The sequence below is a fragment of the Lathamus discolor genome, chromosome 6 (genome assembly GCF_037157495.1).
Source record: "Lathamus discolor isolate bLatDis1 chromosome 6, bLatDis1.hap1, whole genome shotgun sequence".
NCBI classification, from domain to species: domain Eukaryota; kingdom Metazoa; phylum Chordata; class Aves; order Psittaciformes; family Psittacidae; genus Lathamus; species Lathamus discolor.
This window is the reverse complement of record NC_088889.1, coordinates 1,351,076-1,368,411: the sequence shown is the minus strand read 5'-3', so window position 1 is coordinate 1,368,411 and position 17,336 is coordinate 1,351,076. Positions and strand designations below refer to the sequence as shown.

The 17,336-nt window shown below is 52.1% G+C and overlaps 3 protein-coding genes across 9 annotated transcripts; 2 read left to right on the top strand and 1 right to left on the bottom strand.

The window, feature by feature from the left end:
• Positions 1–1,131: 1,131 nt before the first annotated feature.
• Positions 1,132–7,426, bottom strand: CCDC32 (coiled-coil domain containing 32). Of its 6 annotated transcripts, none has more exons than XM_065686109.1 (4): positions 7,199–7,426; positions 6,096–6,345; positions 4,531–4,687; positions 1,132–2,127 (listed from the first exon to the last, which is right to left on the bottom strand). In XM_065686109.1, the coding sequence occupies exons 2-4, from the start codon at positions 6,334–6,336 to the stop codon at positions 1,992–1,994; spliced, it is 534 nt and encodes a 177-aa protein (XP_065542181.1). In that variant the 5' UTR covers positions 6,337–6,345; positions 7,199–7,426; the 3' UTR covers positions 1,132–1,991. The 6 variants fall into 6 exon arrangements, with proteins under 6 accessions (XP_065542181.1, XP_065542186.1, XP_065542182.1 ...); XM_065686114.1 differs by lacking the exon at positions 7,199–7,426 and adding an exon at positions 6,980–7,002; XM_065686110.1 differs by lacking the exon at positions 7,199–7,426 and adding an exon at positions 6,741–6,840.
• On the top strand, positions 6,890–11,998 carry LOC136017659 (protein-L-isoaspartate(D-aspartate) O-methyltransferase-like). 2 transcript variants are annotated; one of them, XM_065686115.1, is made up of 9 exons: positions 6,890–6,971; positions 7,433–7,566; positions 8,141–8,245; positions 8,528–8,559; positions 9,030–9,134; positions 10,072–10,192; positions 10,795–10,880; positions 11,091–11,260; positions 11,561–11,998. In XM_065686115.1, the coding sequence occupies exons 2-9, from the start codon at positions 7,452–7,454 to the stop codon at positions 11,571–11,573; spliced, it is 747 nt and encodes a 248-aa protein (XP_065542187.1). In that variant the 5' UTR covers positions 6,890–6,971; positions 7,433–7,451; the 3' UTR covers positions 11,574–11,998. The 2 variants fall into 2 exon arrangements, with proteins under 2 accessions (XP_065542187.1, XP_065542188.1); XM_065686116.1 differs by lacking the exon at positions 6,890–6,971 and adding an exon at positions 6,985–7,041.
• Positions 11,999–12,214: 216 nt separating this feature from the next.
• On the top strand, positions 12,215–16,864 carry RPUSD2 (RNA pseudouridine synthase domain containing 2). The gene is made up of 3 exons (XM_065686104.1): positions 12,215–12,805; positions 13,251–13,547; positions 15,039–16,864. Exons 1-3 carry the CDS (start codon positions 12,323–12,325, stop codon positions 15,846–15,848), a joined length of 1,590 nt encoding a protein of 529 aa, XP_065542176.1. The 5' UTR covers positions 12,215–12,322; the 3' UTR covers positions 15,849–16,864.
• Positions 16,865–17,336: the final 472 nt, after the last annotated feature.

The following is a 17,336-nucleotide window of genomic DNA, read 5'->3' as shown; positions in this document are numbered from 1 at the left end:
GTGACAGGACTGGCTCCCTGCCACACAGAGGGAAAAGAGCCGGTGTCTCTGCTGTGCTTATATGGATTCTCCTGCTCAGAGGAGCAGGTATATGGGACAAATCAAGGTACATGGAGCAGATGAGCTTCTCTCTCTCCTGTCCCTTGCACAGTCAGGTAGGTGTAACCAGCAGCAAAGGCCCAGTGTGTGTCTATCAATGCAAATTCAATGCCCTCAGCTCTTTCTGTATCATCAAAATTCTTTCCCAGACCCTTTCCTGGTACTTCTGAGCTATTTCTAAAGGGGAAATAGTGAGATCTCCTCTCTGAGGTCCCTTCTCTAGAGCAAATGTTGGGTTATAGGACCAGGAACTGTGTTTCAATACAGGTGTTTTGAATACATTTTTTTCTCATCTCACTTTAATGGGAATAGGCAAAAGAATACAAAGCATCTTCACAGTCACTGTTGATGACAAGAACTGACTAAGGAACAGCCTAGGTGCACACAGAGAGGCTGCACCCTCTTCTCCTTGTACCAGCCACTGCTGGTGGATGCTCCAAGGCATCTTTGTTCCACCCTGACCTCGGAGGGGAGAGGTGCTCACAGCACTGTATCTGTACAGGAAAGCTGCCTTAATTTTAGAGCTGAATTAAAAGATGACAAAACCCAGCCTCTAACACGACACGAGACTTGCAAGGCTTGTGTCCCTGATGTTTGGGTGAGTCACTTGTTTCTCGTGTGTTAAACCCGTTCTGACAGAGGATGATGAGCACGACTCCTGTGCAGCAGTCACGGGGCTGAAGGAGAAGAACCAGCAGTGTAGCAGCTGCCAGCGAGTGAGGGAACATTGGATGGAGGCCGGAGACGAGGCAGGGCTGCCAGAAGCTACTCTTAAACATGTATTTTCACAAAGAAACGGCAGGAACACGGTGCCAATCCAACGTGCATGACACCAGAACTGCCCCTCCAACCGCCGTGGTAGGACCTCCAGCTGCAGAAGGTGTGTGCTGCTTCCCTCTACCGACCCTTGGTGTTAGTGCGGGATAGAAAGCGAGGGTTAGGGAAGAGCCGGTCTCACACAAGTGTGTGATCACAGCCTTTGATTAGCAGCGGACAGTAATACTCTGCGGGGTTAAACAGGATGCAACCCAATGAAATAGAAGAATGTATTTAAAGACAGGTAATTCTACACAAGTCTGTGATGCAAACAAGGTATTGGCAGCTTCCCCGGTTATCACTTGTGGTTTCTTAATACCTAATCTCACCTGACCCTCTTTTGGAGAGGCTGAAGGAGATAAAGAACAGGTACAAAACAATCAACAAAAGAACAAAATCACACCCCTTCCAATCTGTTCTGCAATACAGAGCTTGGCTGATAAACGGGGATGTGGTAGGTGGGGCTTTACATAGAGAGGAATGTTCAACAGGCACACCAACGTCGATGACACTTTCAATGCAACAATAGCTTCCTCTAGGGTTCCAAATTTGTGTAGGTGAAAAGAATCTGTCTTCCTCCAGGCACAGCTCCAGGCCAACTGAGGCTTAAAGAGTGAAGATCTATGGGAAACACCACAATGGACTTGCAAGAAAGGAAACACAATGCCCAACTGAGTAATTTACAAGGTACAAGACAAAACAGCTCAGTGTCTTGAGCTATTCTATTCTGGACCATCATGTTTTCCGATGCTTCTGAACACCCGCTTTGCTTTTGTTTAGTATGTCTCCTGGTGAATCACAAACAATTCAGACTGGAATGATTCAATTGCTGCAAGCTGAGAGAAGATCAGAGTAAGAAAGATTTCAGTTCTGTGTACACTGTGGCACAGGCCTCCCACTCCTGCCCATAACAAGGGGTGGTCACTACCTCTGCAGGTCCAGAGCTGGGGTTTGTGTGCTGGGGTTATTTAAATGACTGATAATTGGCACTTTTCCCCCTTCTCCTGTTATCACTATCACTGGGTATAACTTCACCAGGGTCAGAGCAGGAGCTCTGTGTGTGGCTGGTGTGTATCTCACTGCTCTGCAGCTGGAGGGTCCTCCTCACTCTCCTTCTCCGGCTGCGGCTCTGGAGGGATGAGGTACTGCACCTCCTCCGTGTTGATCGCCACTTTATCGGGCTGCAGCCATCGCTTCAGATGTTCCAGTGTGCTGAGGGGAAGCAAAGCCACAACGTGAGATGGGAAAGCAACAACACCACCCAGGCACGTACAACAAGGTGTCAGGAGCATCCTCCCTGTGCATTTCCTCTGCAGGTATACCTGTCACCATGGATAAGGCCCATTGTGACAGATTCATGTGCCAGAGGAGCAAAAAGAACCTTTCATCCTACAAAGGTATTCTGCTGCAGTTGGGCCTTTTAAACTATGGTTCAAAAAGTTCTAGACTGATTTTTCTTCTTATTAGAAGAATCCTTAGTGGGTATCTCAGCCTCCACATTCCTGAAGTACCAGTCTGTAGGCAAGACTAGAGCTCAGTTTCCAGCTTTCTGGGCTGGAAGTAAAAACCTATTTTGGAAGTGTTAAAGCAAACTCCACAACTGCCTATTTGTGATGAAGATTAGGAAATGGACAGGGGAGGAATAAAACCAAAGCAGGAAGCACATATAAAAATGTGTGACCATTTATAACACTGCAAGATTAGAGAAGAAAGGGGCAGCATGTGTACATTGTAGAATGGTAACCAAATGATGGATTATAGAATCATAGAATAGTTAGGGTTGGAAAGGACCTTAAGATCATCCAGTTCCAATCCCCTGCCATGGGCAGGGACACCTCACACTAAACCATGGTACCCAAGGCTCTGTCCAACCTGGCCTTGAACAGCGCCATGGATGGAGCACTCACAACCTCCCTGGGCAACCCATTCCAGTGCCTCATCACTCTTACAGTAAAGAATTTCTTCCTTAGATCCAACCTAACTTCCCGTGTTTAAGTTTGAACCCGTTACCCCTTGTGCTGTCACTCCAGTCCCTAATGAAGAGTCCCTCTCCAGCATCCTTGTAGGCCCCCTTCAGGTACTGGAAGCTGCTCTGAGGTCTCCACGCAGCTTCTCTTCTCCAGGCTGAACAGCCCCAACTTCCTCAGCCTGTCTTCATACGGGAGGTGCTCCAGCCCCTGAGCATCCTCATGGCCTCCTCTGGACTTGTTCCAGCAGTTCCATGTCCTTTTTATGCTGAGGACACCAGAACTGCACGCAATGCTCCAGGTGAGGTCTCATGAGAGCAGAGTTAGAGGGGCAGGATCACCTCCTTCAACCTGCTGGTCACGCTCCTCTTGATGCAGCCCAGAGTATATACTATATACATATATATATATAAAAATACATACCAGTATCTTTACTGTCTTACAGCCTATCACATAATAACTGGTCCAACCAGAACAGATCCACCCCATCTTTGATTAAATGTTGCTATAACCCCCAAAAGTTTAATGTTATTCTTAAATGTATGTGTTTGTATCCTCGTCTTTTAAAAGTGTGATCCAAGTCTTTGGATCATGGCAGCATCCAGTGCTGCCACAGCAAAATGGACGTGCTCTCTGGCTCTGTCAGAAGACCAGGATTTCACTTGTCCTTGAAGTGTGTTGGAAAGTCAAGGTCTGTTTAATTATGTTAATGGGAGAGAATCAAACACTTTGGCATTGGGAGTGACCTCTGACTTCAGTATCAAATGCTCGGGAAGAAGATCCTTTCACTCATAACATCCCCAGCCTTTAAAAACAGTAGAAAGAACCTTTAAAAACAGCAGAAAGTCTACAAAAGCTTGGGTTTAAATATAAATGACACTGAAGTGAACTGGTCAAAGAAAGAATCTAAAAACTCCTGAATTATTTTTCACACTTAAACTCCCAAACAGCTTAAGTAGATTTTCTTCAAGAGAGGAAAATAATCCCTTTTCTGCTAGAAGCAATCATGACAATTGCCAGCTCAGAAAGGAAGAATATGGAGAGTGTTAGAAGTGATTGGGAATGTGAGATTGCTGAAAGAAAGAGCTCTCATCTGAATGCAGATGTCATCTGTAAAAGGGTAATGAGTGAGAGCGGAGGCACTGTAAGAGGGGCACAGAAAGGAGAGCTGCTGGAGAAATCTCAGGACTGGTACTAACCATGTAGTGAGCTTCACACCTGACTGATGTCTGAACCAGTGCTTTACTGTGCCTTACAGAGGTGAAGGGAAGGGCCTGGGGTTCACTTTTAAAGGTAAGCCTTATAGAACACAATCTGAGACATGCTGGACATCCCCTCCTCTACTCCTTCCCTACCCCAAACGTGACAAGAGGAATTACCAAGTAGGTTCCAGTTGTTTCTATGTTGGATCACCCCAGTCTGAGGGATGCAAAAACCAGTGAGCAGCACTGGAAGTTCCAACCCTATATGCTCTGGGTGTTCCCCCTAGGATGATGGAAACAGCAACTATCAGACTGGTTCAGAAAGGCCATGCAGTGACGTGTTCTTTTGTCGTAAGTACTGACTAAACCTTAGATTAGGTTTTAAGAACCCAAACCTGCCGCCCACAAGGTGAGTAGTTATCCCTTCCCATGTCCTTGCTCATTACCTCTCATCAGAGTCGTGGCCCTCTACATAGAATTCTGACTCAAACTTCTCCTGCAGGAACCTGTCCCAGTATTCCTTCTTAGCCTGGGAGAGAGTGTGCAGCATGTCCTTGGAGGTCACCTCCTGAGACAAGCCTTTGATTCTCATCAGTCTTCGCTCTGTGAGGAGGCAAAGGAGGGGCTTCTGTTATCCTGGTTTGGTGAAAGGGAAGAAAAGAAGTATCTGGACTTCTGTATCAAAAAGTTAAACTAACTTTTCAAGCCCAAATCCTATTTCAAAAGTCGTTTTCCTTCCTGCATTTCAAGTCTGTGTGACTATTTCTTGTGTGCACACAGGACAGTATTTTTTAGGTGATGTTTCTAAAGGAAATAAACTTTGTGCAACCAATCAGCTCTGCCCATTTGTGAGTTTTAGTAACTTGCCCACTTATTGCTCAGTTTCTATGAAATCACACAGGGGCTACAGATCATAGGATCCCAGCCTGGTTTGGGTTGGAAGGGACCTTAAAGCTCATGCAGTTCCAACTCCCTGCCATGGGCAGGGACACCTTCCACTGGAGCAGCTTGCTCCAAGCCCCCTCCAGCCTGGCCTTGAGCACTGCCAGGGATGGGGCATCTCACAGGCATTAAGGCCCCACAATTTCCACTCAAGCTGGCATGAAATCACACTAATTACACTGCAAATCCAAATAATGCCCAAACACAGGTTAAAAAATGCATGTGCAGCAGTATTATTAGTGGGTATCTCGTAACAGAATGTGCTGTTGGGAGTTTCCCAGCCACAGGGGATGATGAAAAGTGCCTCCTGACCTGACACAGGGTAACCCAGCTACAATACACAAAGCCACAAGAAAGTAAATGTCATTAATCCCTCTGGTCGCAAATTCTCATAATGGTTTCCTCCTTGAATTAGGCCAGGTATTGACTTGCAATCACACCTCTTACTGAAAAGTGTAGCATCATTAGTTGAATTGGGCTAGTTCACTTGTCCATGGCTCCCTGTTAAGCTCCCTGGAGCTGTCTTGTGGGGCAGAAATGAGCTGTCACCAAAAGCCCCTGGCAGTTCAGATGTGAATTATCTGCCCAAGCACCCAGCCAGAGCTGCAGAGGAGCCAGCATTTCACAACCACTAACCCTGGGCAGGTACAAACACAGAACTGGGTTATTTCTACTGATTTAGCCAGAATATCCAAGAGGAACAACAGCTAAACATTGCAGCACTCAGCTGTGCTGGGATGTTTGCTCCAGAATACCTATAACTTTATCTTCACTCACATCAAGTGTTTCTATCAGTTGTTACACTGCTCACAGTCAATCTATGGCTTTATAGATAAGCAGGAATTATGAGAAGCAATTGTGCAAAGACGATCTGTGTGATCTGCCCTCTTAACAGCCAGACCCCAGCAGGCACGGTTTGGGAAGGCAGTTTTCCCCCGTGCTCCCCACCCAGATGCTGCAACACATCTCAGAGCCGTAAGACCTGTCACCTCAGCCACGTAATCAGGCCATAGCTGTCACCGAGCACCCAAGCAAACAGAGAACTCAACGCTTTACCAAAGACACTCACCTAGGGATGCCAAATACACCTCTGAATCATGCAGGGGTGCCCAGGGCCTCAGGTTCGTTTGGGAAGAGCCACTGGATCCGCTGCCCTGGCCGCCTCCGTTGGGGTAGGAATCCATGAAGGAGTCCGTGAAAGCCTCGCTGGCATCCTTCTGCTCGGGATGGGGCAGGCAGGAGCAGATCTCAGCCCAGAGGTCGTCCCCGGACCTGGCGACCACGGAGTCCACGCTCTCGATCATCCTCATCGTGAAGGCCTGAGTGGAAGGGAATAAATCATGAAGGCCCAGCAGCAACCCCTCACTGCGACCCCGCCTCCCTGGGTCTACCCGCACTGCCCAAATCGTGCCACCGGAGCCCTCGGGGACCTCCGATGCCACCGGGGACGCGGGGCCTCCCTCCACACAGCGCTGCCAGGCTCCGCCGTGCTGCGTTTAAGCCCGGGGCCTGAGGGACGCCGCAGGCCGCACTGCCGCCGCCACGGCACCCCGCTGCCGCTTCCCCCGGAGGCCCCTGCTCCCTGCGGACCGCTCCGTGGGGCTGCCCCGGCCTCTCCTGCTGGGGCACAGCGGGGACACGGGAGGGCCGCTCCCGCTATCGCCCCGGTCCCGGTCCCCGCACCCGAGCCTCGGCCGCTGTCACCCGCCCGCACCGCTAACAGGGCAAGCGGCACCGGCTTCGCACCGCGCGTTGATTGGCGTCCAGCTCTGGCCAATCGCCGCGCTCCGCCGGCCCCAAGAGGTCGCCTATTCGCCATCCGCGCAGCGAGGGGCGGGGAATTGGCGGGATGCGTGAGGGGACGTGAAGCCGAGCGGCGCCGTCTTGAGTGAGGGCGGAAGTGCTTCTGTGCGGGTGGGTCAGCGGGGCCTGGTGCGGCTGCGCGGTGAGTACCGGGGCCGGTGCGTGAGGGGCGGCCGTGGCCGCGGGGCCTGGCGCGGAGGGGCCGGTCCTCGGTGTGTCCCGGACCCGCGGCCGTGCCTCTGGGAGCCGCGTTCCCGGTGCTGCCGAGCCGGGCAGAAGCCAGGGGTGGGAAGGGGCCTTGTGGCTCCGGCGGCAGCTTCGGCCGCTCCGGCTCCGGCCACCCCGTCCCTGTGCCCTCGCCCGTGTTACCGGGAGCCGGCGTGTGGCATCGCCGGCCGCAGCTCGCGGGGCCTGGGGGGCTTCGGCGTTGTGAGCGTGGGGCCGGTTGTTCCTCACAGCCCTTGGTGCAGGCGGCGGGGCCGGTTCTTGGGGCTGGCCCGCAGGAAGGGGCCGGCTGTGGCGTGGCTCAAGCGGTGCAGGGAGCTCCCGGTGAGGGGCGGTGCCGGCTGCCGGGCCGTGGGTTGCAGTTCCCTGTCTCCTCAGGCCTCTCGGTCTCCGTGGGATGCGTTGCCGGCCGGGCCGCGCCGCGCTTGCGCTCATGGGGCTGCTCTTCGCCAGGACGATGGCCTGGACGTCCAGCGGGAAGACGCACCCCGAGCTCGTCAACAACCTCTACAGTGAGTAAGGAGCGGGGTCCGGCCGGGCTCTGGTGCGAGGATGCGCGGTGCTGCGCGGGGTGCGCTGCACAGCCTGGAGCGCCGGAGTTCTGACTGCCAGGCTTAGTGCTTGCCCCGGTCTGCTCGTGATGGGCAACGAGGTGGTGTGCCGGGAGTTTGCACCCAGGGGGACCTGGCCAGGCTGCAGAGGTGGGGCTGTGCAGACCTCCTGAAGTCCAAGCTCGAAGTCCTGCCCCTGGGTCAGGGCAATCCCAGCACAAGCACAGGCTGGGGGAGATGGGATGGAGCAGCCTGAGAAGGACTTGCGGTGCTGGGGGAGGAAAAGCTTGCTGTGACCCTGCTGCCTAAAGTGGCCTGTTCCCCCGAGAGTCCCCTCGGGATGCGGTGCGCAGGGCTGGTGACAGTTTCCTCAGTCTTCGCGCTTAACTGTAGTTCGCTCCTGGAAACCTGAACCAGGGTCTCTGCTTGCAGCAGTGCAGGTGTGAGTCTGTGTGTGTCTGGTTACACTGCGCAGTCCCAGAGCCCAGGAGTGCTGGGGGTGTAAGTCACTGTCCTGTTTTCCTTCTTCTCCCAGAAAAAGGGATAATTAAATCCCAGCGAGTCTTTGATGTGCTGCTGGCTACTGACAGAGGTCACTACATCAAGTATTACCCATACATGGATTCTCCTCAATCTATCGGTGAGTAACTTGGGGCAGAGTTACAGTGTGTGTCACCCTGGCTGTTCATGGTCACCCCAAGTCCTGCATGGAGGTGACCTGGAGCATGTGGGAGTGCAGTGCTGTGCAGCCATCTCGTGCCCCTTAGTTATTCCAGAGGAGGTTTTAAGTCAATGAAGTGCTTTCATACAGCAAAAGAGAAGTTTTCTATTTTCAAGGGAAAACGGGGGAGAATAAAGGTGATTTGATTTAATTTGATCATCATTTCTTTACCGCATATTTTTGTCACTGGTTTCCTTTCAGGATACAAGGCTACAATCAGTGCACCTCACATGGTAAGATGGAACTTTTCACTTTTAACCAAAATGGAGGACATTGGTTGTTTGCCATTTCTCCTTTTATTTTTTTACACACTCAAGTAGAAACAGACCCTGCTTGTTTCTTTAAGCACTGTACATGTGAAGCTTTTTCTTCTTGAGTTTGCCCCACGCTCTTTAAGTTGCTTTAACCATACATCTAATAGGAATTCAGTGCAGCTGAGCCTAACCACTGATGTTGCCCATTTTTTGCACAAGGCCTCTTTTCCTGCTGCTTTTCCCCCTCTTGCTTTCCTTCTGCGTCTTATTCCTGAGCCTCTTCCTAAATGCTGATTTGCAAATGGATCTTTCCAGTGAAACACTTGAGGTTCACTCTGACAGACACAATGCCAGGTGTGCTGTGTTTAAACTGGAGAAGAACAAGGGAAAGCTTTAGGGGAGGAAACCCAAGTGGGCTGTCTCCCACATTCTCACGCTTGTCCATGCAGCATGCCCATGCACTGGAGCTGCTGAAGGATCAGCTTGTGGAAGGTGCAAAAGCTCTGGATGTTGGGTCTGGAAGTGGATACCTCACAGCCTGCTTTGCCAGGATGGTAAGTTCTTTGGCTCGGTGTTTGGGATGGCAGGTTGGCATAGCTGGCACATGCTTTCTGTGGGGAGAGGAGGAGGTGGGAGGAAGGGGTAGACTTAGAATCCCAGACTGGGTTGAAGGGACCTTAAAGCTCCTCCAGCTCCAGCCCCTGCCACGGGCAGGGGCCCCTTCCACTTGAACAGCTTGCTCCAAGCCCCTGTGTCCAACCTGGCCTTGAGCACTGCCAGGGATGGGGCAGCCACAGCTTCTCTGGGCACCCTGTGCCAGCGCCTCAGCACCCTCCCAGGGAAGAACTTTCTTCTTATATCCAACCGGATTAAAGCCATTTTTTAAACCAGTTTAAAGCCATTCCCCTTATCCTGTTCCTATAGTCCCCAGACCAGCATGTAGTAAGACCAATGACTGTCATTTTTGTAATCTTAATGGATAGGGTATCTGTTGTGGGATGTTTTCTATGTTAACCCAGTTCAGATAGAGAGGGGGTGTTAATCTACTGAGTAAATTCACTGCAGGTAGTGTTTAGTTCACTTCCAAGGTAGTCACGCTCTGCTTCTTTGTCTGCTAAGCTCCTCAAGTGACTTTCTGTGCAGTGTCAGAAAGCTGGAGGAGTACCTGTTCTCAGAAGGTTGGTTAATCAAGAACTGGCCCTGCCATGGAAGCTGCTACTCCTATGGTATAATCACTTAGGAGTCACTTCACTTGGAAGTAAAGGACTGCTAGGAATCACCATAGGTAGAGTCTGTGTATCCCTCAAATAGCTACTATAACTGGGACTACTCAGCCTTAAAACCAAGGAGCAGAGCGTTTGAATCTCCTGTTCAGAAACTGCTCTCAGGCTTCTTCCTGGGATTTCTCTAATCTCCCTATAACTTGCCCTGTAAAATACACCTGTGCCATACAGGAGGTATTAGGTTTTTGTCTGTTCTTCCTCTTCGCAGATAGGCCCAACAGGGAAAGCTGTGGGCATCGAGCACATTCAAGAGCTAGTACATGAATCTATCAGGAATGTCCAGGAGGATGATCCGACTTTGCTCAGCTCTGGCCGTGTAAAGCTTGTGGGTGAGCTCCCTGCTTCTCTCCCTGCGTTCACTCACCCTGCCTGCAGAGTTTGTCCAGTTTGTGTTGTGCTCACCACAGTCTTGACAGAAAGTGCTGGCTAAGTAAGCACCGTGCCATGTGGACCTGAACACTGTGGTGTAAATGAGTAGTATTTAATGTTACAGGCAGTCTTACCCCTTCATTCTAAGTGTGTGGTGACTGTCTTAGTTTAGTAAGAGATGCTCTTCAGGAGAGAGTGGCTCTACCACATCTGGGTTTTAGTCTATCTGAATGGGTCTCCATGTTCTGTTGTGGGTTTTTTGGGGGTAACTTAAGTCAGCTCCTCCTGTGTCTAGAATCTCAATCTTGCACAAAGCCCCTGGGTCACTAAAAGACCCTCCTGGCTTTGACTGTCCCTTATTCGAGCATGGCTCACTTCTGGAAATCTCTTCCCTGTTTAAACCAACACTGTGTTTTAAGCAGACAGGTCAGTGCTCTGATTTGGGAATTCAGATTGCCATCACAACCTCTTCATAAAGTTTTCATCGTTAGATTTCAACTGAAAGGACAGAGGAAGGATTACTTCTGCAAACGTCTTTCCTGCTTGCTTTTCCCTCCTGCAGTTGGCGATGGCAGGCAGGGATACCCTGAAGAAGCTCCTTATGATGCCATTCATGTTGGAGCAGCAGCTGCCACTGTACCAAAGGAGGTAGGAATGATGCTCGTGTCTCTTGCTGTGAGCTTCTTCCATCAGCAGCTGTAGAAAACAGTAATTGGGGAACTACTGGATGTTTTTCTGTGCACTTTATGTGGAGCTGCCAATACTGCACCTTTCAAGGTGCCCACCTCCACAGCGTGGCTGCTTCCTGTTGTGTGTGCCTGGCTTTGGCTCTGCTGATTGTGATTTCTCTGCTTGCAGCTGCTGAATGAGCTGAAGCCAGGCGGGCGGTTAATATTGCCCATTGGTCCCGAGGGGGCAAACCAAGTTCTGATGCAGTACGACAAGACCAGCGACGGGCAGATCATCGAAACACAGCTGATGGGGGTGATCTACGTCCCTCTCACAGATAAGGAAAAGCAGTGGCCTCGGTAAAGATTTGCTCTCCTTTGAGGACCGTTTCTTCCCTCCTGTGAGCTTGCTCTCCTTGGCTGCTGGCTTTACTGACAGTCCTGGATCCCTAGCAGGTGCTGCTTGTAGAAAAGAAAAGGAAGAGGCTTGGCACAGCAGGAGAGCGGGGTATATTTTCTGTTAGATGGGGCTTGCAGACTGAGGACTCGAGCTTTCCTTACTTCTGCTTTCTGGAGCCTTTCCTAAACTCCACATCCGTGTTGGTCCTGCCCCTGAGCCCAAGGCCACCATTAGTAACTGCTGGTTTCTCTCTGCCTCAGGGATGAATTCTGACAGACGGATGGATATCTCTGACGTGACCTCAGAGCTCACGAGTGGCACCCGGGACTGTGGGCGCTCGAGGTGGTTTTGCTTTCGGAGCGAAGCGGGGTCAGTGGAGGTGCTTGTGGAGGCAGGTTCTGAGGGGTGGAAGAAAGGGGTTCTCCAGTGGCAGGACCAGGGGAGGCCCTCGGGGGCTGTCTGCTTGCAGCAGTGCATCGGATAACTCGGCTCTCCTCCCTGATACGCTGTAAATAACATCTCTTCCCAGGGAATTCCAAATGCAGAAGGGAATACTTACACCTGCACTAAAAATACTGTTTAATATTGACCACTCTGCCTAACGCTTGAAGAAAACAAGGCATTATGACTGCTTCAGAGCAGCGCCATACCGAGTGTAATGAGTTGTCGAAGTTTAATCATGATTTGTCCAAGGTTAATTGTGAGTTTGTTCTCGCCCCGTCCTGCCTGAAGCCATTCCAGCTCCGGCCGCAACACTGGCCGTTTGGGGTTAAGCAAAACACCGCTCTCCTGGTTCTTCCCTCTCTTGCTCGGACCGGCGGCGGGGCTGCGATGAGCCCGGGGGCCGGTGCTGGGCCGGGCACCGACGGCTCCAGGCGGGGCTCTCCGGGGGGACGAGCCCGGACCCCGGCCCCGCCTGAGGCGACGGGAAGGGATGAAGCGAGCCAGGGCGCAGGCAGCGGGGCGTGGCGTGGCGGCGATTGGCTGCGCTGCCCGTTGCGTCACTGCGTGCGCCGCGCGTCATGCGGGGCGCCGCCGCGCGGTTGAGGCCGGTGGTTCGGTGTGGAGCTGTGCCGTCGTTCCCTCCGCACGGCCCCGGCATGGCGGAACCGGAACCGGGCTCGGAACCGGGCCCCGGCCGGGAGCAGCAGCCGCAGCCGGGCCCCGCGGGCAAAGAGGAAGCGGCGCCGGCCCCTAAGAAGAGGCGGCTGGCGGCCGGGGAGCGCTACGTGCCGCCGCCGCGGAAGCTGAGCACGGGGGTGAGCTTCGGCGCCGCGCACTTCGCCGAGACCTCTTACTACTTCGAGGCGGGGCTGCGCAAGGTGCGGCCCTACTACTTCGACTTCCGCACCTACTGCAAGGGCCGCTGGGTGGGCCGCAGCCTCCTGCACGTCTTCAGCACCGAGTTCCGCGCTCAGCCCCTCGCCTACTACCGCGCCGCCGCCCGCGCCGGCCGCCTGCGCCTCAACGAGGAGCCCGTGCGGGACCTGGACGTTGTGCTCAAGGTGGGCACCCCCATTTGGTGTTGGAGGTAACCCCCGCTTGGGGCTGGGGCACCCGCGGGGGCATCCCGGGGGTGAGCGTGGTCGGCCTGGCAGTGAGCATCGCCCCAAGGAGAGCTGTGAATAACCCCACGGTGGTGCTGAGTGCTGAGGGGCAATCGGGTCTCCCAGGGAATCCCTGCCCCGGTGGGGTCACGAGCAAGCGGTCCAGTAGTCTTGCATGGAGCAGCGTGCCCCACGGCTCCCTGCTCGGCCCCACAGGCATGGATCTAATGCTTAGGGTGGGTTATTGAACTCCAGTAGCGGTGAGCACAATTGTGGTGCCAAGTTCTGTGTTCCAGGACAAAAGGGCTTTCATTACCCCCACCATAGTGAGCCCCTATTGCATGTGGCCGGCTGGAATGGCTGTACCAGCTGCATTCACACTAATTGCCCCTCTGTTCTACAGAATAACGACTTCCTCAGGAACACCGTGCATCGCCATGAACCACCGGTCACTGCCCAGCCCATCCAGATCCTGGCCGAGGACCAGGAGGTGGTGGTCGTGGACAAACCCTCCTCCTTGCCTGTACACCCCTGCGGCAGGTTCCGTCACAACACGGTCATCTTCATCCTGGGCAAGGAGCACGGGCTGCAGGAGTTGCACACCATCCACCGCCTGGACCGCATGACCTCGGGAGTGCTTATGTTTGCCAAGACTGTGGAGGTGTCCAAGAGGATTGATGAGCAGGTTCGGGAGAGGCAGGTGAGGACAAAAGGCCATGGAATATTTTGGGATCTCCACATAGTATTTTCTTGAAAGAGGTTAGAATCATAGAATAGTTCAGGTTGGAAAGGACCTCAAGATCATCCAGTTCCAACCCCCCTGCCATGGGCAGGGACACCTCACACTAAACCGTCCCACCCAAGGCTTCATCCAACCTGGCCTTGAACACTGCCAGGGATGGAGCACTCACAACCTCCCTGGGCAACCCATTCCAGTGCCTCAGCACCCTCACAGGAAAGAATTTCCTCCTTAGATCCAATCTAAACTTCCCCTGTTTCAGTTTGAACCCGTTACCCCTTGTCCTGTCACTGCAGTCCCTGATGAAGAGTCCCTCCCCAGCATCCCTATAGGCCCCCTTCAGGTACTGGAAGGCTGCTCTGAGGTCTCCATGCAGCCAAAGACAGCTCATTTGGTCAAAACAAGCACAAGTTCCCAGACGAGCTTGTGGTCACGTTCCTGTGCTTATTGTGTTAAGCATGAGAAAAAGATGGAATAAAAATCAAATTGATTTGAGTAGTATTAGGTTGAAAGGGATTTCTTTCCCTGAGGGAATGTGCAGGGTCAGTACTCAAACACATCCCCAGACTGCCTGGGATGGTGCAGAGCAGTTTGATTTGTACGTGGGAATGTGGCAGTCATCCAACAGTTGTTCAATTTTACATGTTTGGGAAGTTTTTTGTCACTTTGCAGGTGGCTTCTGGCCCAAATAGAATTGTAACTGTACTGGCTCCCAGGATTTGCATGCAGGTTGTAAACTGAAGGCCACAGAGAGATACTTGAATTTAATATGAAGAAAAACAGAATCATGGAAGGGTTTGTGTTGGAAGGGACCTTAAAGCTCCTCCAGCTCCAACCCCTGCCCCGGGCAGGGACCCCTTCCACTGGAGCAGCTTGCTCCAAGCCCCTGTGTCCAACCTGGCCTTGAGCACTGCCAGGGATGGGGCAGCCACAGCTTCTCTGGGCACCCTGTGCCAGCGCCTCAGCACCCTCCCGGGGAAGAGCTTCTGCCTAAGAGCTCAGCTCAGTCTCCCCTCGGGCAGGTTCAAGCCATTCCCCTTGGCCTGTCCCTACAGGCCCTTGCCCAAAGCCTCTCTCCAGGTTTCTTGTAGCCCCTTTAAGCACTGGAGCTGCTCTAAGATCTCCCCTTCACATAGCAGAAGGGGAGAATCCCGTCCCTTGATCTGCTGCTCATGCTCTGGGGATGCAGCCCAGCACACAGAGGGGTCAGTAGACCAGGCCCTTGTGGTGTTCATTTCTGAACTAGTTGAGGAAAGTGAGAGGAAATTTGGCTTTAAATAACTGATTATTTTTTTTTCCCCTTTCCTGTTGAATTGTAATGAAATGTTGGCAATGTGCTACCTACAAATGTATTTCACTGAAGAGAAAGGGAGGAGCAGCTGGGGTGGGATTTGGGTGGCTCATTGGGCTAGAGGTGGTTCCTGTTCTGTGAGTTCCTCTGTGTCCCTGCAGCTGGAGAAGGAGTACGTCTGCCGTGTGGTGGGGGAGTTCCCAGAGCACGAAGTGGTCTGTGAGGAGCCCATCCTGGTGGTGTCTTACAAAGTGGGAGTGTGTCGTGTGGACCCCAAAGGGAAGTTCTGCAAAACCATCTTCCAGAGGCTCAGCTACAACGGGAAGAGCAGCGTGGTCAAGTGTTTGCCCCACACCGGCCGCACGCACCAGATCCGGGTCCATCTGCAGTTCTTGGGGCACCCTATAGTCAACGACCCCATCTACAACATGGAAGCCTGGGGCCCTGACAGGGGCAAGGGCGGTAAGATAGATAAAACGGATGAAGAGCTCCTCAAGGCACTGGTAGAGGAGCATCGTTCCAAACAGAGCCTGGATATCTTGGGTATTATGGAGGAGGACTTGAACTCCAGTGCTGAAAGTAAAGACTGTGGTGATTCAAGTGACTGCACAAAGCCTGTGCAGGCTGATCCCAGCAGTGAGAATTCCTGCCCTGCTGAGGATGCTCAGGATCCTGGGAGGGACACTCAGGACCCTGGGAGAAATGACACAGCAGGCTGTCCACTGAGCTCTGATGCCAACCTGGAAACACTTGAAAGTAAAGAACTGAATTCATGTGAGAATCAGGATGGGGAAGTGGGAGAAAAGGGTTCAGGAGAGAAGGACCCTTTGTGTGTGGAGTGTAAGATGGTAAGGCGGGACCCATCTCCCAAGGAGCTGGTGATGTATCTACATGCCCTGCGCTACAAGGGTGTGGGGTTTGAGTACTGCTCCAGGATGCCCGAGTGGGCAGCAGAAGACTGGGAGGAATGAGTGAGGATGTGGGATCTCTATTGATGTTTGGCACAGAAAACATCTTGTAAAGACCTCGGATCTACTTTCCCAGTGTTGGTTGAGGTGAACAAGCTGCCTGTGGCTTGAGGCAGGGTGGGAAGGGCTCCTGGGGCTGGAGAGCTGCCCTCATGCTGGAGAGGATGAACAAAAGATGGGGCTACAACACTCTTCTGGGTTTCTGGTGCCTGTTGGTGAACCAGCACTTCAGGGTACCACACACTGCTTGGCACAGGCAGCTTTGCCTTTCACCTCCACATAACCTGGGGCTGCTGCTGATCATCCACATGGATATTTGTGCATGCACTGAACATCAGCAGGGATTGTTCTCCCGGCCTCCTGTGTTCTTGTAGCTGACGAGCTGCTGGGCTGTTGTTTGCTGTGCTGGATGTCATACACAACACTACTCGTACTGTATCTTGCTGTCAGGCTGATTGTGAAACTCAGACCTTATCACTGAGAACATCCTGAGCTAAAAGCAGAGCACTGTGAAGCTGATCCATCCGGTGCTGTTGGTCACCAAGGCGGGCTTGGCTTTGGAATTGTGCTTTCTGTACTCCTTTAGATCATTACTCAAAGTGAACTCTAGAGATGGAGCTCTTTATATTTGGCCTGGTTTTGGAGGTGCTAATCCCCAGATTTGTCCTTATAAGGAAACTGGTTAAGATGATTTTTGCCTTTCTGCTACCTCCCCTGTGACCTGTCTCCTGCTTTCTCAAACACATGTGGCCTCTCTTGAGAGCCTGACCACCTCTGTCCCTCACCTCAAACATACTTGAGCAGCATCCAAAGCAGGGCTCATGCTGCCGACTTCTGTTTATCATGATCATGTTTTATTTTAAGGTACTGCAGGCAGGAGGTGGGGAATTTTTAGTATCACTTCAATGTGACAGCTTTCAACAAAAACAAAAGGTGGTTTATGAAGCAGAAGACTTTTTAATACACATTTTATATTAATATGTGTCCAAGATGATGAATATCACTGTAGTTCTTACTTTCCTCAGTGTTTATATGGTTGCTTCTTGGCTTCGGGGGTGGGGTGGGTTATGATGATAATTCTGCTGTCTCAGGTGCTTTTTAATCTTTTTCCCCTCTTTTCCATGTGTCACTGGGGTGACATCAGCTCCAGTGGGTGCTGCAGACAATCAGAACCTGTACTGTGTCATTTCAGGACTGTTTGCAGGCTGGTTTCTAGCCCCATTTCTCTGTATCCACCTCTCCACCCCTACCTGGGGCACAAGCATCTTGTTCTATGCTTCTAAAATGTTAAAACCTCTTGGAAGGTGAAGAGAGGAATCCAGAGGAACTGATGCTATTCAGCAATATTGCGGGTATCAACTGGAACGTGGCCCAGTCTTGGATGACCTTTGAAGTCCCCAGGATCAGGATTTGTGTACCAAACTAGAATAAACCCCAGCGTACCTCTTCCAATAGAATCATAGAATCATAGAATAGTTAGGGTTGGAAGGA